The 23,062-nt window shown below is 46.8% G+C and overlaps 1 protein-coding gene across 2 annotated transcripts in view; it reads left to right on the plus strand.

The window, feature by feature from the left end:
* The window catches only part of Myo5b (myosin VB), a 291,060-nt gene that overhangs the window by 183,367 nt on the left and 84,631 nt on the right, over positions 1–23,062 (plus strand). For both annotated transcript variants that reach the window (XM_051163654.1, XM_051163655.1), the window contains exons 11-14: positions 5,534–5,615; positions 6,262–6,402; positions 14,655–14,777; positions 15,513–15,596. In XM_051163654.1, coding sequence (XP_051019611.1) covers positions 5,534–5,615; positions 6,262–6,402; positions 14,655–14,777; positions 15,513–15,596 — 430 coding nt within the window. The remainder of the gene's footprint in view (positions 1–5,533; positions 5,616–6,261; positions 6,403–14,654; positions 14,778–15,512; positions 15,597–23,062) is intronic.

Genomic DNA, 23,062 nt, shown 5'->3' on the forward strand with positions numbered 1-23,062 from the left:
ATCTTTTCCTATCCTGGCATCCAAAGAGAGATTTACATCTTGGGGTACTCCCAAAGCCAAAATCAGTCTTCTAGACTCATGCAGGAAGGAGTGCCTAGCCTTTTGACATTGTAAAACAATGCTATGGTCTACAAAATTCATGCTCGAGAACAGTGCGATCAAGTTATCAAAGAAAATCACAGAAGATGGTTCAATTGGTAAAATACATGACGTCCTGAATGAGGACCTAATTTTAGATCCTTCAATCCATGTTTTAAAAAAACAGAAATCTGGGCACACTGGGGAGGCAGAGATGTGAAGGTCCTTTGGACTCACTGGCTAACAGAGTTAATCATCTTCAGGTTCAGTGAGAGACTCTCTCCAAAGGTGAGAAAGCACTGTACTGACCTCTGGCCTGCTTACCTATGTGCTCACCCCCATATATGTGTGCCTGGGCCCATACACACAAGAACACAGGCAGAAAAGTCTCAGAACACTGTTATAAGAAAGTTGATGGTTTTGTGTTAGGGGCCATATTCACAGCTCTCTTTGCCCACATGTGAGCTATGGGTTGGGGCATATCTGGTGGTCCTTTGGAATATGTCCCCCTCATCATTGAATGGTCAGATGAGGCCCCACTTGTTCCTCTGTCTATACCCAGCCCCTCTGATACTGTGACCTCACCTCTAAACATCTAGAGCAGAGGAAGTTAATACTCCCCTGAAAGGATCTTGTGCTACAATAGCTTCTCGCCAGCTTTCTGGTGGTCACGTGGGGCAGAGGTGTTGTCCCTTCCTCTTCATTGCAGTTCTTAATAAGTTTACTGGGAGGACTTGGAGAGAGATAGTACCTGAGAGTGGTCATCTTCTGACCCCTGTGGAAGGGAGGCACAAGAGGACCTGGGACTTAAGGCCCTGGCAGTGTGCTTTCCTTCCAGCACTGCCTCAGACTGGGGTCTCTCAGAAGGACAAGCTTAGTAGACGGGGGCAGTTGGAAGCCATTGGAAAGTCCAGTGAGAAGACTGATAACTGTTGCTAGACAGATGCATGTGTCAGTCTCTAGCAGACCCTAGGGTGCCTTTGTGAGAATTCACAGTTCCAGGGTGCAAAAGGACCTGGAAAAAGGTATTGGCTCATGTCTCTGGCTCCATGCATGGTGACTCTGTTTTTAAAGGTTCATCTAGAGCAAATATCCCCAAGTCAGGCTTCCCATATGCCGTTTAGCCCTCCCCTGTGTGAAGGCTGTATCCTACCTCTTTATATTCTACCAAAGGTAGCCTGAGGTCCTGGCTCCTCCAGCCCACACTCCAGAGGAGACGCTGTTCCCTTCGAGAGGCACACACCTCGCTGTTGGGTCTCATGGAGGTAAATAATTAACTCAGAGCCAAGGAGGCATGACTTGTCACTGCAGCTCCACCCTGCAGTGGCTTTTGCTGTCTTTATAGAGGCATTTATGGCTCTCAGTTCTCCCTGAAATTGTGTCCAATGAGAAGGAAATTAACAATGTGCTCAAGCCACCGCTTCAACGCGGAAGGAGACAGCGGCTGATGATTGTAGCATCGGAGGGCAGAGGCCGTGTCTTGGTCGTATTCTATGTGTCTCCCTTCCTCCCACCTGCAAATTGTAGTCTAACTTCTCTCAGGACACATCAGCTCCTTATTGTATATACATTTACTTGTGGCATTTTAATGCTGTGGCATAAACGTGCCTTTATTTTTAAAAGCCATTTCTGTTGATGGGACAGAATTACTACAAATATGACTCTGTTGGAAAGGAAGTGTTGTCCTGTCTCCTCGACTGTGTGCTTCTGAGGTCAGGTGTCTTACTCATTTTCCAAGCGAGCCCAGCCTCCCATTCATCTCTAGCATTACAGTAATTATGCTAGATGGCAGCGGAATTGCTACCACATAATATCTTAGAAATGTGCGAAATTATGAGCTGATTTCAGCCATCTCAGATTAATGAGAGTGTTCTTAGCGGAGTGCCACCAATGTAAGCCTTTTAAAAATGACAAGTGGAAGATATTTGTAAGTTTTCTGTCTGTCGAGCTGAGGGCTGGCTCAGCCAGCACACCCCGTGGCCTTTATCTGGCCTATTGCTGAACTGACTCTTTAGTCTTCCTTGTAGGTTCACTTCTCTAGGTTTGGACTGTCATTAGCTACCACTGTGGGTGGAAGTGGGGATGGATTAAGGTCCTAAGTGATATAATTTGGTTGGTCTACAGAAGTGCTATGTGGACTAGGAGGGCCATTCTACTGTTGCCTGGTCTGCGGTGATTCATCATATCATTTGAGTCTTTGATCTTGTTTTATTAACTTAGAGTCATTTTTCCCACGTGGGCATGGCCAAAGGCTGTACTTTAATGTGGCTGTCTCCAAGCAGTTGATTCCTTTGATCTGAAGGTGATTCCCTACTTTAACGTTTCTTAGACCTTGGTGGGGAGTTGGGAGTGGGGAGAGCCTGAGGTTTTTTTGAACACTGCTCTGGACCTGTGAGGTGTCTAATGGTAGTCCCTCTACACAATGAACTGTCTCCCCACTACTGTATCTCCAGCCACTCACCAGGGACAAGACTGCCACCTCTTCCTGAAACTAGTGTTTAGGGAAGGGCTTCCGAAGACACCTTACATAGGACAGAAAATCCAGTAGTTCATATTTAGGAGTGGGCAGGGATGGGGTTTGCAGTGACGGAGAAGGGCGATGAGGCCCGTATCTCTAACTTCTCCCTATTGGTTTTCCACTTCCTGTCCCACTCTCCAGGCCTCAGATACTCCTCCTTCCAAAAACATACTCTGTTCACAGCCCTTTGAAATGATCTTGTTTTCCATTTAAATCCAACTTTTGCCCCTCTGAGAATTAAGATTTTGACCAGAAGATTCTGTGTTCAGATACTCTGGTATTCTGACTCTCTGGCTTAATTCCCTCGTATCTGGCCTTCCTCAGCTGTAGAGTGGAATTAATGAGAGACCCTCACTCCTGGGTGCTTTAAGCACTAAAGAAAAATCCACAGAGCCCTTGACCTTAGTGTCCAGTAGGTGCTTGTACTGATAGTTTTATGCCAACATGACACAAGCGAGAGTCATCTGAGAGGAGGGAGCCTCGATTAAGAACTGTACTAAATGGTCACAGCATCAGGGAGGTTGAGAACACTGCTGTACAGGTTTATGCAGCTCTCACAGCTGCTGTGAGTTCATTGTGTACTGTCACTGTCATGTGCAACTACTTACAGCTCTTACAGTCTTCCCACAGTCTCTGCTGAGATGGATCCTTGGGTCCCGGGGGTAGAGGGTATGATGGAGGTGTCCCAGTTAGAGCTGGGCATTCCAGATTCTCTTTTCTGCATGTTGGTCAGGTGTGGGTCACTATTAATTGACATCTACTGCAAAAAGAACCTCTGGTGAGGGCTGAGAGAATCACTAATCCATGGGTATAAAGGTAAGCAATTGCTATGTTTGTTCAGCAGAGCCAATAGCGTTGGGTTTCCTCCTAGGTCTTATGACCTAGACAGCCACTATTTTGGGGCCCAGTTAATGGTACAAGACATTTTTAAACAACAGAATATGATAGTGCTCCTAATGAGTAGACTGACCTTCAAAACAAAACAGAACAAACAAACAAACAAAAAACCAGGAAGTTTAATGTGTTAAAGCAATTTCTCTGTCTGAAAAATGTTGGTTATCTGGATCTCTATCTGTGATACACTTATAAAAATGTGTCAAAATACTGACACAAACTTAGTAAAGATTATGTAAAAACTGTAACCCTGTTGGCTGGTGTTAGAATAAGATTCATAGAGAAATAGCACATTACTTCTACCCTCCTGGGTGTGTGCCTGCTTCCGCCTTTCAGGAAACAGTGCTCTGGGGACTGGATCCATAGGTAACAATTTTTACTGTGCAAGCAGGAGGACCTCAGATCGAATCCCCAGCACTTATTTAAAACCAAGGCATGGCTGTATGAGCAACTGTAAGCCAATGGTGTAGGGGTGGAAACGGGAGGATTGCTGGAGCTTGCTGGCCACCAACCTGAGCTCCAGGTTCAGAGAGAGAATTCTTCAGGGAATAAGGTCGAGTGCAGCAGAGCAAAACATCTCCCATCCTCCTCGAGCCTCGTCCATGTATGCACAGGTGCGTGGAACTCCATAAACCCCTGCACATACATGTACATCACATACAACGCATACCAGAAGCTTACTTTTTGGCATGGTAGTTCTGCTGGGGTAATATCCTAGGAAAGAATCCTGAACTGGAAGAGGTACCTAAAATTGCCACAACACTGGTAGCAGTGCATGATAGAAAAAGAACCAAATGTCCTTCACTGGGGATTAGTGAGTTGATACTACTTTGTGCCAGCTTGTGAGTGTTTCTGTAAATTAAGGAAACGTGTCCTAGGTTTGGGAGGTGGCAACAGACCTATCCTCTTTCTGGCCCCAATCCAAGCACCTCTACAATTCCTAGATCTCAGTCCACAGATCCATACAGACCTAAAAGTGATACTTTTTTAAAAACATTTTTTATTTTTTACATATACATTTATAATATTACACATATATACAGTAAACTACCTATAGCAAGAAGAACCATTACACAATCAGGAATTATATAAATGTTACATTCTTAGTGTTTTTGGATATTTGTATTTGACAACCTTGAAGAAAACATCTTTCTTATCTTGGCGCACCTAAAATTCTGAATGTAAATCTATCTCCATCACATCTTTTTTTTTTTAAGATTTATTTATTATGTATACAATGTTTTTTCTGCGTGTGCAACTGCAGGCCAGAACAGGGCACCAGATCTTATTATAGATGGTTATGAGCCACCACGTGGTTGCCAGGAATTGAACTCAGGACCTCTGGAAGAACAGCCAGTGCTCTTAACCCCTGAGCCAGCTCTCCAGCCCTCCATCACATCTTATTATCAACCTTAAAACATCTATCTAGACCTAAAAATATCTTAACCTCTAAACAACTAAGCTTCATTGTAAAACTAAGCTACCTGGTCTTCAGCTCCATCAGAGACTTGAGAAAGAATAAAATTGATCACCTGAGTATGCCAGGAGTGCAAGTTAGTAGCTTTTCAAATAAGATGACAGAGACAGTTTGCTACCTGAATAGTCACCCAAAACACTCTATTATGTTGGAGCATCTTCTTCAGCCTTCTGGCCTAAAAGTGGTACTTTTGAAGATAAATGCAGTAGTGCGTTTGTAGTGTAAAGTTAAATGATAAAAAACTGAAGGCAAAATATGAGTCTGATTTTCTTTTTTAAAAATCATCTTTAAAAGACCTGCCAATATACAAGAGAATCATGACCAACCTTCTCACTGTCTGTCTGTCTGTCCTTCCTGCAATTTCCTACTGTCAGTCCTTTGTCAGCTACAAAGCAATCCACTAATGCCTCCGTTTCTAATTTTCCAAGACTCTCCATCATTGATATCTGCACCAGAAGTCTGTGTGCACAGGGCGGAGCATGGCTCAAGGAGGAGGCAGCCTTGCTAAATCCCAGCACTGCTTCCATGGGTGTTGTATCTGACCTGTGGCCTCACTTCTTCCGCAGGTTCGAGACCTTCGAGGTTAACAGCTTTGAGCAGTTTTGTATCAATTATGCCAACGAAAAGCTCCAGCAACAGTTCAATTCGGTAGGCTCAATGTATGCTGGGTAGAGGTGATGGTAGGGGGGTAAGAGGGTAGGGAAAGCTCAGTGTATGGCCTGGGTTGATGAGTAGAGGTGGGGGGTGAGGGAAGCTCAGTGTATGGCCTGGGTTGCTGGTGGGGGAGGGAAGGGAATCTCATAGTCCCTCCAGAATGACACCCAGGCCACTTCTCTTCTGAGACTGGTGTGGTCCTGCTGTGCCCTGACCTCCCCATTTGCTTCCTGCTGGTGGACCCAGCTTGTGGAATTGGCTCCCAATTGCTGGAACAGGAACTGTGACTTGGGCAGCTGTGTAGAGAGGTTAAATCATCTCCCTTGAGTTTGACCCACGCCTGTCTGAGCCTGAGCTTTCGGGGCATTAATGAACTGAAGACCAGAGGCAGCATTCCTTGCACTGGCTATAGTACCGCAGCATGTGGAATTCTAATGTCCTAAGACAAGGCTGCACAAACTACCGACCTGAGCTTTGCCTTTTCCACTCTGTGTGAGTGTGACTGTGAGTTAGTGTCCAGACCTCCTCTGGCATTTATCTGCCATCTTCCAAGACAAAGAATTTAACAAGTGCTTGAGGGAAATGACTGTCAAGGTATGTCCATAGTGTGCTCACCATGGCCATTTGCTTCTTGCCTTAGCATGTGTTCAAGCTGGAGCAAGAAGAATACATGAAGGAGCAGATCCCATGGACCTTGATTGACTTTTATGATAACCAACCCTGTATAGACCTCATAGAAGCCAAGCTGGGTATCCTGGACCTGTTGGATGAAGAGTGCAAGGTACTACTGCTCCGTCAGTCACTGAGTGGTGTGGGTCTAGGTGTTTGGTAGAGGGAGGGCTGCCATGTGGTGCAATGGAACGAGTGAAATCTCATAGCTGCAATTGAATCTGCTTGTCTGGAAGAAACACTGGCATCCATCATGCTAGCTAAACAATAACCTATTGAATGGAACTGATATTACTACCCTGGTAAATATGTGCCTCTCTTGGCAGAAAACGGGGGCTGTGTTGGTGGTATGGATTTGTTCTCACGAGTCTTATGTGCCCAAAGAAGCCTAGGTGTTCCTCCAGAGAGTGAGGACTCAATAGCCTAGGGTGGCCTTCACAGTATCAGATGACTGTAAGTGGTGGAAATCTATGGGGCATGAGGGCCCCATTTCCCCCACCCTGAATGGTACAGCCTTTCCTGGTGTAAAAGAGAATTGTGCCAATAGTAGGAGAGTACCTGGCAGGTGAGGAGCCCCAACTTTAATCCAGTTATCCAAGTTCCTTGGTTTCCTGCTCTATGAATTGATGAGGACTGAATCGGATGTTGACAGACTCTCCCAGCCCAGTGCCTGATGGGAAGGGAGTTGAGTGTACAGCCATTCTCCCTCCAGTGATAGAAGTCTGCATCAGAAGGTAGAGAAGCCATGTGGCTTAGCCGGAAAGAGAAGAGCCAATTGCTTTGACTTATGCTCTCCCGTGGTTTTCTGGAAAAGCACTGAGTATGGCTGAGTGTTTGGGGAAGAAAAGGAGGTACCTTCCTAGAAGGGTATTCTCAGAGCGTTTCCTTGGTGTACACCCATAAGCCCAGCACACAGGATGCTGAAGTAAGAAGATCCCTCAAGTGTGAGGCTAGCCTAGACTAAAAAGTGAGTTCAAAGCTAGCCTGTACCAACTACTGAGACCCTGTCTCAACAAACAAAAGAACCTCTCCCACCCCTCTAAAAAACAAAAACAAAAACAAAAAAGTAGAAACCATACCAAGTCCTGTAGCTGGCACATTTGAGTCTCTTAATTTTGGGGAGTAGCGGGGAGAAACTGAGTGGTGGAAGTCTTGCTCTGTAGCCCAGAATGGCTTCGAACTCTCATGGTGATCCTCTTGCCTCATCTTCCCCAGTGCTAATATTTCAAGCATATATACCACTGCACCTGGCTCTCCTATGTGTTCAGCACCCCTGTGTAGACATGGACTTTCTCTTCAGAGTCACTGCCTGGGAGAGATGAAGCTGTGTGTCTAGCTTGTCTAGGCTTGCCCAACTTGAGAGGAAGAACAGCTGTCCCTGGATTAAGTTGCCACCGGTCAAAGTGTTGGCTTCCTGCTCGTGACTCCTCCTTAAATTCCCTCAGTCAAAGCTCAACTGGGCCCGGGCTTCCTTCCCCCAGGCCCCTGATCCCTGTCAGTAACCACCTCCTCCAACTGCACAGTTCTGAGCCAGAGGCAACTTCAAGTTCTCAGTCCAGCTCAGGCCTCAGGAGAGCTGGGCCTGGCTTGCACCCCTGCCCTGGTTCTGGTCAGATTCCAATTCTTCACTCTCCTTCTAATTGGGCAATGTGACAGCCGCACCCTCTTGGGGGACCAGAGGGGGGTGTCCTGTTCTACACAGGTCTGTGTGGCTCTGTGTGAAGAATGAACGCATCCCAAACCAGGAACTCCCAGGGAAGAGAGCCTTTCCTATCCCACTTACTCACGGCCTCTCACAAAGAACACCTCAGTGCTGCAGGGCAGTCGGTTCCAAGACTTGAACAGCTGTGTGATGACTTGCAATGAATTGCACTTCCCTCCGCTAGCAAACCAAGGCTGCTGGTGGGTTTCTCTGACCGTGTTGCCTGAAGATAGAAGAGGGGTCATCATCTAAGGAAACAAGATGTCTGCCATTGGTCCCAAGAGTAGGACACACACCCCTGAGGGAACTGCAGAGTAGTGCTGGGTGGGGAGTTGGTGGCTTCTGGGGCAGCATGCCAGCACATGGCCGGTAACCGTCTCTGATAACACAGACAGAAGCAAACCACATTCAGCAGTTGGCAGGATACCCCCAGGGTTCCCGTCCTGGCCCAGGAAATATTCCTGAGTCCCCTTACTCTGTCCTCATTTGGGGTACATGTGTCCTGGGAATTCCTCTTGGAATCTTCCTATGAGAATATATGTAAAACAAAACCGTTTCAACCTCCTGTTGCCACCATCTGTGAGACACAGAATATGACTTTGTGGGCATGGTGCTGCATTTGAGAGCAAATCCCTCAGAAGCTACAGGACAGTGTTGATAGGGGCAGCAGAGGCCACACAGCAGGGGCAGCAGAGGTGGGCGCCCAGGGAGGTCTGCAGGCAGAGTTTGTGTTGGGAGTCTGAGCCCCTTAGCAGGCGGAGAGGCACATAAACTCGGGGGAAGTGGAGTGATCACTAGCATAGTGATAGCCGTGGAGTGAGCAGCAACAAGGCCAGACGTGCTGCTGACAGGTTCTGAGCTGTGTGGCTTTTGTATTTCCACACGACACCTCCCCACTCCTTAGAAAGGAAGATTTGCTAAGAGACCCAATTGCTGATATACCAAGCCTAGTGGGAACTTAGATTGTCAAGACGGCACGCAGTGCCTGCAGCTCAGGTCTCAGGTGTAGAAGAGGAGGCCGGGTGGTCATTAAGTTAAGGAATAAGACAGAAGTTTGCAGTGTGAAAGCATTCTGAGCAGTGATATTGTTCTGGGAATTAGCAGAGTCTAGCAGCTGCGAGCTTTAAGACAACAGATGCCACTGCATTAGTCAAACTCACCCAAATGAGCCTGTAAAGGGACGGTCCATTAATATGTCAAAAAGCAGGGGTCCCACTAGAACAGTGCTTCTCAGCCTTCCTAATGCTGCAACCCTTCAGTGCAGTTCCTCATGCTGTGGTGACCCCAACCATAAAGTTATTTTCATCGCTACTTTATAACTGTAATTTTGCTACTGTTAGGAATTGTAATATAAATTTTTGTCAGGGGAGAGAGGTTTGCCAAAAGGGTGGTGATCCCCATGTTGAGAACCACTTCCAGGAGTTCCCATACCGTGGTCCTAAGAGAGCTGAGGGATTTCTGAGGTGTTGGTGGCACCTGGGCACTACCCGTGGGAGCCACCTCAGACATATCCTTTGCCTCTTTGTCTCTCGGATCCTCTGAGAAAGAATAATGAAGTGGCACTGAACAGTTGAGCTCTGTGGCCTCTGTGTGACAAAGCCAAGTGAGGGCTGAGCTCATGGTGTGAGCTGTTGAGGGAAGCAGCTCACAGCACCCGCTTTTCATCTGAAAGTGCACATGTGGCCTTACAGGATTGCTCTCAGTCCTTGTTCTCAGCCTTCCACTGTGAGGGAGGCCAGAAGCTAGAGGGGCCAGGGAGGGGACACAGCATTAAGCCACTTTGGTTCCTTCAGGGGGAAAAGCCTGAGCATCTGCAGTCAGACCCCAACCAAGTCACAAGCTACGGCTGTCCCTCCACTAACTAAGAGGGCAGGAAAGATGGTATGTGCTTGCAGACAATGTTACCTCCAGACTGTTCTTACCAAAGTTCTCCTGTCCCCTGTGCACCAGAAGATGGTCTTGGGGTAGGGGTCGGGGTGGGGTCACATGCCAGCCTACCCACTTGTAAGCCATGGTAAGATGGGGCATTTCCTGTACTCCTCTGCCCTACAAGCCTGACTCGTCTTTCTTCAGGGCACAAGCTAGTCTAGTTGATAGGAAATGACAGACAAATGTATCCTCCTCTACGGGTGACATTTACATCCTAGAAGAATATAAACCCTGCCGGGAGCTGGAGAGATCATGTTGGAAGCCCACAAAGCCAGCAGTGAGCGGGAGAGGCGAGGTCTGTCCTGTGCGGCTTGCTTCCTTCCATTTCATGGAACTTGGGTGGGGGCTGAGCTAATGAACTCACTTCCGTGATCACCAAATGGTTGTAGGAGGATGTGTGCCACAGTCACCGTAACCTGGGCAGCTGTTTTCAGAGGTTTCTCTGTTCACAACTTGATTTTGCCTGAGGTCCCAGGAAACTGAGTTGGAAAGAGAGTCCAGCATGGGCGACAGGGATAGAAAAGGACTCAACAATGGAAAGACCACCTCGAGTCTGGCCAATAGACAGGGAGCGTGATCTCCTGGGATTCAGGAGTGCATGGGATGCTGGTCAGGAGGGTCGCTCTCCTTCCTATAGGGGAAGATCTCCAGGCCAGAATGTGAGTGGGATGCAGAGAAAGTCACGAATATTCAAGCAGGAATTCCATTTTTTGTCTTTTTAAATTTGGGCGTTGAGTTATGCTGGGGATCAGAACCATGTGCAAGGCCAGTTCTTTTCCAGTGAGCTCCACCCTCACCCACTACAACAGTTTTTAATTTCCTGCCTGGCAACCTGCGTTCTCTGTGAAGGAGTCAAGGGAGTCTCTGCAGAGCCACAGGCTGATAGAGGCTGGGCCTGGGGCCAGCTTCTACGCACAGGAAGGAAAGTGACTTGGGGACAGGTGTGTTTGCTGAGGTCAAGGACTATAAATGAATAGAGGAGTTGCTGGGTCAGTGCCCTGCTTCGAGCTGAGAGCAGAGTCCCAAACCACAGAGGAGAATCTCAGAGGGAATCTGGGTCTCACTTTGGCAGCAGCAATGTCGCTCTAAATCGGGTCTGCAGGGCTTGGTGAGGGGACGTAGGGGGCAGGCCGTCAGTAGACCAGGTGGAGTTCTGCTGACTACACGGGTGTTTGCTGAGGGTGGTGGGATCAAGGCCCAAGGAGCACTGCAATGTAGCCAGGTATGCAAGAAGCAACCACCTCCCTAGAGAGCTATGGGACCAGAGTCCTGGGCCCAGCTGGGCTCTGTGACACTGAGGGGACAGAAGTATTCTACAGGGCTGGGCAGAGTGGCACAGTCCTTTAATCCCATCATTCAAGAGGCAGAGTCGGTTCAAGACTAACCTGTTCCACGCAGTTTTAAGCCAAGCAGAGCTACCTTATCTCAACAAAACAGAAAAAGAAAGTGAGGAAGAGGAAGTAGTGATGGTAACGGTACTTCTTCAGGCCAGAGCGGCTGGGGATGTTTGGGTGCAGGGGTGACTTGAGAGTTTATAGGGGACATGCGGGAGAGCACAGAGGTATAGGCTAGAAGAAGACAACATATAAGCGACCCCGAAGGCCATCATTGTAGCAGTGGCCCAGGGAACAGGGACAAAGGCAGGGTTGAATAAATGGCTGTGGCACCCTTAGCTGTCACCTGTGGTCTGCCATTCAGTTAGAGGCAGGCTTTGGCCCCTGGTGATGTTCCAAGCAGGGCAATGTTTGCAGCGAGGTCCTTATTCAAGGACATTGGAGAGGGGTTTCCATTCCCCCTTTTTAAAAAGGGGTCTCTTTTTAAAAATATATGCTAATTTATCTTAATAGCAAAAAGTGTTTTTTTAAGAGCTTTATTGAGGTGTAGCACACTTAGTGTGCGCATTTGAAGCATACAGCTCAGTGCAATGGCTTTCACTGGGTTCAGCATTGCAGACCGTCACTTCCAGAACATCTCCGGGTGCCTCTGCCTGCCACTTCACCTGTCTCCACAGCGTCGTCTACTCTGGATGGGTTGTGACTTTCTGATAAGTGACAGCCAGCACCACAGGCCAGAGGGTTTAAGACTCCGAGGGATGGGACTAGACTCTTGGGCTCTTAGTCCAGTGTTCTCTACGATACTTCAAGAGGGTGTAAGGAACCCTGTATGTATGGACTCCTTTTAAAGGGTCTGCTCCCCTGAACATTCTAAAACTAATGATAGCCAGACTCTAGGCTGTGTCCAAGTACACATGTCCCCTAAGTCCCCCATGACTGATTAAAATTTATTTGTGTGGAAATATTTTTTGAGGATGACTGTTTTTCACCTGAGCCTGTGTCATTGCTTGCCTTAGACCTGTTGCCAGGCCAGAAAGCAGAATAGTGAAAGACACATGTCCCAGAGCCAGCCTTCCCTGGCTTGGACCCTGGGCCTGCTACTTCCAGGCTCTGCGTCTTATCTAACCTCATTCCCTCAGTTCCTTAACTCTGGGGTGTGTATAAACATAATACCTAGCTGCTCACAGGGTGATACGGGGGTTGAGTTGACACAGTGAAAATGTGCTGGAACCATGGCTAGATCAGCACTGTGCGCATTGACTATGGCTGTGATGAGGACTCTCCCTGGGAATCCCTGCTGCGTCTACTTGTGACCGTGAGCACTGGTGGTCTCTGGTTGCTGATGCCCATCTACATGAGTGACTGTGTAGGACCCTGGCATGTGCTCGTTGAAGTCCAAGTGCATTTTCAAGGCTGGGTGGTTTGGTTGCTGGCAGATTGCAGCATTTGCTTAGTAGAGCTTCTCTTTGTGGTTCTGTCTGACCCAGTTGGGTCAGTCCCTTGAGGTCCTTCTTGCTCCCAGGCTCTGGCCTGCCTGGTCCTGACAAGCCCTGCTATGCTGACTCCTCCTTCACTCGCACCTGGTAGTTCTAAAACAGAACTCGGAGAACTCTCGGAGACAAATATAAAAGAGTATATATAGAAAGTGCTGAATTAAATATATTTAATTGTCTGTCCAACACAATTAATAGCCTCCTTCAAGAAAGAGGTTTCTTTCTTTAAATTTCCTATAGCACATGGCACAAGGGGATGCAGTACTACTTGCACTGAATTGAATCTTGAGAAAAATCACTTTGCTTACGAAGGACTAAGAAGTTTGCTCTCACATCTGTAAGCATTTTCCTTTTGGAGCACATCTTACTGACTGGGTAAAGGCTTTTTTAAATGGACACTGCAAGGGTCACTTCCAGTGTTGCCTGACCTGAAAGTACAGTGTAAACTCATGAAGGGGGCGGTCAGTGAGCTACCCATACTGAGGGCCATTAGTGGGTATCAAGGATAACAGCATGAGTGTTGAACCCCTTCTTCTAATAAGCCCCCTTTGGTTTTTTTAACCTATTGAACTCAATGCTGTTTCTATGGGTTTGATTGTATTAGTGTATGTGTAGTGAGTGTGTGTGTGTGTGTGTGTGTGTGTGTGTGTGTGTGTGTGTGTGTGTATGAGTGTGGGTATCGGGGTGCTATTTTACCGGAACACAAGCAGTTAATCAGTGGCTACACCACTGAAGAAAATGACCCCCTCCACCTTAGCACCTTTTAACTGCCTGTAGACTCTCAGTGAGAGGTGGAGTCTGTGGGTCCCGCCTCCATACATGATACTGGTCCTGACCTCGTGCAAGTAACCACAGCCGCATTGAGTTCATGGTTTCAGTGGCCATGCCATTCCAATCACTGTTCCACGGCACACCTCCAAAAGTTCTGGCACTTACATTATTTCCCCCCTCTCTTCCAGGATGTTTCCTGGGCATCCTGTACACCCTCAGCCCCAAGTTTGTGTGTGACACAGATGTCTTACTTAGGGGCTAAGCACGGCACGGTCACATACTCCCTACACTTTGACAAGTCGTGACTCCATTAACCACCATCTACTACAAAAAAAAACTTTTCTGAGGAAAGCTGGGCGTAACACTGATCTCAGAGCACAGTCAGCAGTCCGTGCTATAGGTTCAATGAAGCAAGTTGCTTATTTACCTTGGCGGCCATCTGTAGAGATGCAGAAAGAGGCTTTCCCTGAGAGTCTGTCACACAGTGAAACCTCTTAAGTCTAAATAAACATTTGGGGAACGGGATAGGGAAAGCATCACTCAATTCTCAGTCCTATGAGGGGTGAGGAAAGACAGTCCTCTGAGTCTATGGTTTTCTAGAATGTAATACCAGAAGCTACTGGTGAGCTATAATAGTATGCCTATGTGTGTAAGTCCAAGTGTTAGGAATTCCAAAGAAGAGAGACCAAAAATGGCCAAGAAAGGCTTCAAAGGGAAGAACAGCCTGAGCCAGGGCATAGTGTGAGCTAGGGAGGGATATAACCTAATTATGCCAGTCTTCTGAGGGAGCAAGAGCATGATGCTGAAGGGGATGAGAGCATCTTCAGACAACTCCACAGATGGATCTGCCCCTGTGGCCTTGGTGTCCATCTTCAGCCTCTCCTCAGACTTCCCTTTTCTGTTGGCTACCTTGTTCCTTGAGGCTCAACACCCTCCCGTGGATGCCAGCCTACACATAGCCAAGTCAGTGACCCTTCACAACAGGACCCTAGGGGTTCACAGTTGAGTTGTTCTTATCACAGTCCAGCTAGAGTCCTGACTTGAGACCTGAATCCAGGCTCCAGCCCTCTGCCGTGATGCTTCACTGCCTTGTCCTGCTTCGTGAGACACGCTACCTGGTCTTGTGCTTCTCCAGGTCCCCAAAGGAACGGATCAGAACTGGGCCCAGAAGCTCTATGAACGACACTCCAACAGCCAGCACTTCCAGAAACCGCGCATGTCCAACACGGCCTTCATTGTCATCCACTTTGCAGATAAGGTACCAGTCCTCTCTGCTGACCTCAGGCCTGAAGTAGACAGAATAAAGGGTTTGCCGGCTAAGGAAGTTGTTTTTGTGAGTTCCAGTGACCTGAGGTCGCAGGTTCCCCTCTGCTTTCTACATCACCCTGCCCTGGCCCCAACTCCAGTACACCAGACTGTCAAAGGCTAACACAAGCTGAGTGTGTGCTCTAGCACCTGCCTTTCACAAGCACAGTGGGTAGTCATTGAGGGCTGCTCTCCTGGGAAGACAGCAGCAGATGAGCGGTAGGAGTCAGCTGTCCTTCAGCTGAGAAGAGGGAGGAGTGAAAACAAGGTGCTAACATTGGAATCCTTCTAGAGTAGCTCGCTCTGACCCCAGTGATGATGAGTGTGGACACTGAGTCTCGCTAACTGGATCCCTATCAAAATCTCAGGTGGTAATGTGCGTGTAATTGCATATCCTGATTCAATGTGTCCGGGCCACTGGAAGAGAAGTTGCTTTCAAGGAGCCCTAAAGAAGCCTTCTCTCACAGGAGTTCCCTTCAGTACAGCGTTCCCTTCTGCCAAATGAATACTCAGTTGCCTCCGAGTAAATCTAAGGCATATCAGATTTGCATTTTAAGCAGCGATATCTGGGCGTCTCCATCTACCCTTAGCTTTTAGTAAATGTGACTAGATGAGATGAAATTGCTTAGGAAAGCTGCCAGGGCACCTGAAGCACTAACTGTTTGTCCTTTCATTGCTGCGGCCCCAGGTGGAGTACCTTTCAGATGGTTTCCTAGAGAAAAACCGGGACACGGTGTATGAAGAACAGATCAGCGTCCTGAAGGCCAGCAAGGTAAAGGATGCTGGGAATGGGGGCAGCAAAGCGACTCAGTGGGAGACTTGCACAGCGCCCCACATTCAATCCCCAGCCCCACAAAATATTAAATAAATAAGTGGGAATTGGGTGTGGTCCTGCGTGCCTGCTATTCTAGCACTCTGGATGTAGAGGCACAAGGATCACTGCAAGTTCAAGGCCAGCGTGATCTACATAGCAAGTACTAGGGACGCTGGGACTAAATGATGAGACTGAAGAAAAAAATAACATAACCCCGCAGATCAGAGATGAGGATGCTGTTGGGAGCCCCACAGTGTGGAGTACAGGAAGGGAGAGCTGGGGCGTTTGTTGGTTACAGGTGGTAGAGGGGGAAAAAGAAGAAAATGTCTCTCTATTCCTAGAGAGAGAACTAGGCAAGACACCCCAAATAGAAGTATATGGGAGCTTCAATACAGATGTCAACCAGGAGGACACACAGGAATAAGTTGTGATGAAAGGTCTGCTGATGTTCAAGTCACCTGTCTTCCTTCCCTGCTTGCATGTCTAAGACTGTCTGAACCCTTCCAGCCTAGTGTTTGTGTACTTAGTTTCTATTCAGCCATCTGAAGGGCAAAATCTGAATGTAGTTGCATTAGACAGGGTTCCCTAGAGAAACAGGACTGATAGAGTTTCTATAATATTTTATTAGCATGGCTTACAGGCTGTGGTCTGACGATTCTGACAATGACTGTCTCCCAAGAGAAAGTTCAAGGATCCAACAGTTGTGCGGTCCATGATGCTGGTCTCAGCTGGTCTTCGGTATATGTCACAATCCCAAAGGAGTAGGCTCTAGTACTTGTGAAGGGGTGGATTTTCCATTGAGAGTGAGAGCAAGAGCTTCCTTCTTCCCTGCCCTTTGCATGGGCTTCCATAAAAAGGTGTGGTCAAGATATAAGATGAATCTTCCCACATCAAATAATTCCATCAAGAAGAGTGCTTCACAGTGGTGCCTAGCTGCTTGGGTTTTAGTTAATTCCAGAGGAGTTGACAACCACAAGTAGGTATCACAGTAATAGAAGGTCAGAGTTCAAGGACATTTAAATATACTTTGGAATATTTGTTGTCTCCAAAATTTCATCTGCTTTGTTCTCATGAGCATAGAAAAAGAATGCAGATAGTGTGTCTATCTGTCCTTACTGCATGCTTGTTATGAGTCACCACCCCAAACCTACTATTTGCATTCAGAGAAAAGCAAAGCTGTGTTCTTATTGTCCCTGGCTGCGCTGATACAGATCTGCTCAGGAAATAGGAAGGGAACAGAGACTCAGGGAAAGTCTGCAGCCAGGAGAGACCTAGATAACGTGAAGGGAAAGGAAATCTGGGGAGGGCCGCAGCCAGGAGAGGCCAGTGCACCTGTATTCTGGTAGCTGATGCAGATGCAGATAGTGCGGCCAACCTCGGCCTTTCAGTAGGCTCCAGGTCGACACTGCAGGTTTCTCACAGACCACGTGGTACCAAACTCACTGCAGGGCCCTGATAACACCCTAGAAATGACAGAGTAGTTTCTCTTTGTGATGAGCTTTAGAACTGTGAACACAATACAGAGGAATGGTAAAAAGAAGAAAGTGCAACCTCAGTATCAACCCAAGCGTTTAAACCCTTTTCCATCAGGGGCCCAAGATGGAGTTTAGGGCAGAGTTGAGTCAGCAGCAGCCCACTGTTCACTGTCATCTGAGGATAGCCACATCAGGGAACTGACCACAGAGACAATCAAGTTGGAATAAACGTGCGTAGTGTTTTGGAGTTCAACATCAGAATAATGTCTTAAATCTCACGTCTAGGTAGTTTGCAGGTGTTTTCCCTTTTCTGACAAGGATGGGCATGGAGTGTAGGTTCATGCCCCACTTCATCCCACATTTCCTGGGAGTCTTAAGAGGCGACCTTCAAGCATGCAGCTTCTGTCATCTGAATGTGAGGGAAGGACATAAGTGATGACTTAAATACAATTTAGTTCGGCAGCTCCATTTTTTATTTTAATTGTCTTAGTTTGGTGAATTCAGGGACGTCATAGCCTGAAAGAGATTATTGCTGATAAGAAAAACTCTTTGGCACAGCAAGCATCGGTATTAGCTGAGCAGTTTTTGATATTTAATTTTATTTATGATATTTAATTTTATTTGACAGCATCATTGAGTAGTCATGTATATAGAAACATACATAGACACATGTAGACAATCTCTGGGATCTTAGTCTAGTGAAAAAAAAAATACACTTAGTACCTACATGAAGAATGCAGAAAGATATGTGTGATTGTGATGTAGGAATGTGAAGGTCGAGAAGAACATTCTAGAGAACGGAGTGTGTTAGGGGCCTCGGGCTCAGCAGTTTGCTAGGAAGACGTACAGACGTTGGATGTGCTTTGCTTAGGGTGACGATTATTGCAGTGTAAGGATGCAAAACAGACTCCACTGAGAACAGGTGCATGGCGGGCAGTACGGAAGAGAGCAGGTGCAAGCATCTAAGACTCTCCTCCCAGGGGGCTGGAGAGATGGCTCAGAGGTTAAGAGCACTCACTGTCTACTCTTCCAGAGGTCCTGAGTTCAAATCCCAGCAACCACATGGTGGCTCATAACCATCTGTAATGTGATCTGATGCCCTCTTCTGGCCTGCAGGTGGACATGCAGGAAGAACACTGTATATGTAATAAAGAATTAAAAAAAAAATACTCTCCTCCCACTGAACTCACACAAGGTGAGCTGAACTCCCCTGGAGAAGCAAGAGCAATGATAGTTTACTTAACAAAACACTGCCAGTGACAAACAGACAGCATGGTCTAGCATGAACTAAATTTCCAAACTCCTAGGAGAAACTCAGATATCATCATGAATGACATTTGTTTGCACAGTCAACTAGAAATCGTGATCCAGTCATGTCGGGGAATGGTAAACACCCTCCCGAAATCCACGTTGTCAGACACTAGCCAAGAGCTGGCCTACAAACCAGGTATTGGTAAGAATGGTGGTCATGATCTTTTCTGCACATGAAGGTGTTTTGGATTAAGCACACTGGACTTTTATTAGAAAATTAGTCATAAAAACTCATCATAGAGTGGTATATAAGCCTCCTCTCGTATCTACGAGCCGTCTTCCATGAGTGCCTGTTCTGCACTATAGCACACTGGCACATGTTTTTAAGGGTGAAATAACCACAGTATGTATGCCTAGTCCCTTCTGATTTTACTACACTCATCATTGTGTGTTGACCATCCTTCCACATGGATACACTCATGCTTTTCCTTTCTTAAAATAACTCTTAGTAGTTTGCTATTATTTTACAAGTGAAATTGGCAGTTCAGTGGGTCTGTACAGAGTTAATACATAGCAAAAAAGTCTGTCCTGTGTTTTTGGTAAGAAACAGACTCCCTTGTTTTGCCCCAACCCAGCTACCACACTTCTAGCCTTCTCTTTTGCCAAACCAGTGACCTCTCTGCCTCTGCCGCACCACCAGTGTGAAACCACGGATGCAGCTGTGGATGGAAGAGAGGCCCTGTGCTTCCAGGCTCTGCTTGGCACATCTGTCACTGTGAATATTTACACATCCTTGTTTACTAAGCCACTCTCATTTTTTAAAAGAAAAATAAAAAAGAAATTTGCTGTAGTAGCAGTCTTCCAGGGCTTAGGTTTCAAACACATGCCAAAAATAGAACAATAAAGACCCAGAAACATATAAGACCGCAGGACCATGCCTGTTTTTTTAGGATATGCTTTAATCTCTAAACACAGCTAATTCTTATGTTGTTGTGTAAATTCTTAATTTTATTTAAAGTACTTTTATTTTATGAGAAACCATTGGCTCTTATCCTCTGTGTGGTGTGCCTGATAAGAAATCATTACCTTGTCGAGAGTAATTAAGTGTGTGAAGTAGAGGACTCCCACTGCCACCAGCTATGGGGACGTTAGCGCGGAGGATGAGCGTGATAACGAGAATGTGATTAGGGAAGCCGGTTACACTGTGAAGAGGCAGAATGGAGCTAATTGCCTTCTCAGCTATTACAGGGTTATAAATAGGGGCACAGCAAAGAAATGTCTCTTTAAAACATGACGTTGACACATTCATTTCTTTTAAATACTCAGAATGGCAAGTTTTCCCTCCCAACTTTTGCTGCCTATGAGACCGCTGGGAAAGCAGTCCTAAGAAAGGACAGTACTTTTCCTTTGATGATGCTCTCTTGCCTGCTGTGTGTAGGTCAGAGGGTCAACCGTTGAGGTGGAAATTTGTGTCACAGTGTGAGCTGGGCAATCTGGGCCATGGATGTGGATGAACACAAGTGATACACACCATCTCTCCACTGCATGCTGTCAGAGAAGGGACATCAAGAACAATACAATGATTCACAGAGTCTCTGTCCCAAGTGCCTACCCTGAGCCTGGCAGTCCCCAGGGCATGGCAGAGAAGCAGCCCCAACTAACCCCTAGTACTGCATTAAGAGCAAATGTTTGTGTGTATTGGGGTTCTCTGGAGGAGAGCCAGTAAAATGAATGTGTGTGTGAGAGGGAGGGGTGTATATTAGGAATTTCTGAAATAGTAACAAGTTTCCTCACTCCTGAGAGAGACTGAAGACCTGGTAAATGATCACCCTTTGAGGCTGGAGCCTCAGCAGTCTGAAGAGTCCCACAGAGGCTGCCTCACACCAGAGAGCCAAGAACCCATCGTCCACAAGGCCAAAGGCCTTAGCAGCCCCACTCTGAGGCCACAACCCTGAAGGGTGCCTTTCAGTTGTTCTTAGTCAGTGACAGGCCCTGGTTCTGATGTCAGTGAAGGAATCAGCAGCAACAACAGGACAAATCAGTGGCGGGAGGGAGGGCCAGCTGAGCAAAAGGCCCTTCTCATCTGGACTGCTGCTGCAGGTGCTGCCTTCGTTTTGGGTGCATCTGCCCACATCAGTTAAGGTAGTCAGAACAGCTAGCATCTCTGTTGTCTCCCTGCCCAGGTGATTCATACAACTCTGTGCTAAGTTGACATTAAAACCAACAATCATGGCTTGCTTTTTAAAATTCATTATTTTTAAATGTAAAATTCTAAAGTACTTTATTGAGACAGTGCATTAGGACGCACGTGGCCCCTCAGCATTCTTGGTGTCCTCTACACTGGCTGTTGGAAAATGTGCCTGAAAATGAACGGAGAAGAACTCCAGTTGATAAACAGTGTGTTGCCTTCCCATTTCCAAGGTAGGGCTGAGTCCCTCAAAGCCACAAAATGCCCACTTAAATATATTTTATTTAAATGTTGAAGTTCCAGCCCCTCCCACCAAACTGTAACACTAAGCACATAAGCAAACTGACTGAAAAGAAAGTGCACTTTGTTACGCTGGCGGCAGTTTTTGAGGAAGATCAGACTGTTCTGCCGTGCCATGTCCTCTTTGGGTGTCACATGTCTGTTTGAAAGGAAATCTCCATTACGTTCTTATAAACATGAATGAATAGGTGTGGTTTCCAAGGAAACTGTGCACGCAGCTCTAATTGAATTTTCTTAGACTCTTGAGCAGCCTTTAAAGGTACTTTCATACTTCTCCTAATCCCTTTGCAAATAGATTTGCCTCGGGTCTTTAAACACACTAGGCTTGAATAGCAGAAGGCAGAGAAACCAGTACCTATGGGGACAAGTCACATGAGTGGCAAACAGGATTAGCAATGTGTTTGGTTGGTCTGTGTTACCATGACTGCTGTCCAGTTAGAAGGGAGCAGTCTGTGGAAATGCCTGGGCGGGCACATTTTCAGTGGCTGCCCCAGGAGGAGCTGAAGAACTTCCATTTCCCAACCAGCAATCAGCATGCTTCTGATGCAGGCTTTCCAGCAGCTCTGCCCACGAGCCTGTCCTCTGCTATGGTTCCTGCCCATGCTACTGCCCCGGCTTCCCTCGATGGTGGATTGGAATGTTCTTGTTTCCTTCTTGTCATTGTACTTTCAATCCCATAGGTAATTGATAAGTGTTCACCTTCCATGCCAGACCACGAACTCCTCAGTGCGTGAAAGGCTGTGTCTGCCGTTGTCCACTTGCGTGTTGCCGGCCCCTAGCACAGCATGGGTTGAATATCTGAGAATGGGGAAGGATTGACTTTCTTTCTATGTTAGCACATAGAATCGAATAGCTCGGGAAAGTAGCACTACTGTGATACTGACAACAGACAGACAGACTTATCAAGCGGCTAGGTCCTTTCCCCTTTAAAGAGACAGTATGCATGAAGAGAATCCATAGCAAAGATGAAGAGTTGCTGGCAGCTGGAACTTAGAATCATCCATAAATATGTCACTGGAGGACGTTGAAAGCCACCTGCTTGACAACATTGTCCTCAATATCCTTAGTAGGGACTGGAGTCTCTCTATTTCCTATTAGGTAAATATTTTGATCCTGTGTATTTTGGATACAATTATCCCTTCCAGTCCCTGGACCAGGAGTTGGAATGTGTGGCTCATGAATTTGATCACATTCTCTCCTGTAATCGTCACCAGTTGCTACAACCATCCAGCAGCCAGCAGAATGTACTTGTGCTACCCCCAAGGCATGGTCTTTGATTTTACAGTCTTGGTTTGTGCCTTTATTCACTCATTTTATTTTTTTGCTGCTAACGATCAACCCCAGGACCTCCCATATGCTACACAAGCACTGCGCCTAACCCCAGGCTAGGTTGATTGGTGCTTTTAGACTATAAAGATGGTTGGATTGCGAACCACTGTGCTAAAAACCTGAAAGTTAAGGTGCTTCTCATGGTTGGTTCTGAGAGATGAAGGGTGTGATTCCAACACACACACACACACACACTATGCATTTTTGTTGTTTGTGACCTACAGTTGCTAGCTACTGTACAGTGTAAAACACTTATCTGTAAGTACTCTTGATCCTAAAATTGACGTAAAAACATAAACTTATAATGCCTAAGGGTAAGGTCTTTGTTTATATTCTTTGTTTCAGTTTAAAATCCTTGGGATAAGAGGCGAGCCTTGGGTATTTGTTTTGAACATTAGCCATCACAACCTTGCACCTGTGGGTGGGTACACCTATGCTGATCCTCTCAGAAGTGCATGCACATAACCAGGCCTAATGATTGTTGAAAATTAGTGTTTTACTCTTCAGAATTTTTCCCTTTTTACTACCATGAAATAATGACAGAGGACATCGCATTGGACAAGGGAATGCTTTCTGGGCAGTGTCTGCGTCACCCAGTGCAGTGGACAGACCCTAACTTTGGGCCAGTGGGTCTTATGCCACTCTGAGTATGGTGGAGTCGCAAGAAGCCTAAGGGGATAAGAGGGTCACTGACCTGTTGTGTGGCCTGGCCACCTCAGCCTGCCGCTCAGCAAAAGGTCCCTAACAGGTTCGTAGAGCCTGTTATTAGATGAGCTGTGTCACATGACACCCAAGCTCAGAGAACAGCTCGAGTGTGCCACCAGCACCATCTTGCTGCCTTATTTGGATGCTGTCCTTATACTCAGGCTGATGTGTCACAT

Source organism: Acomys russatus, chromosome 20, assembly GCF_903995435.1.
Source record: "Acomys russatus chromosome 20, mAcoRus1.1, whole genome shotgun sequence".
Taxonomy (NCBI): Eukaryota; Metazoa; Chordata; class Mammalia; order Rodentia; family Muridae; genus Acomys; species Acomys russatus.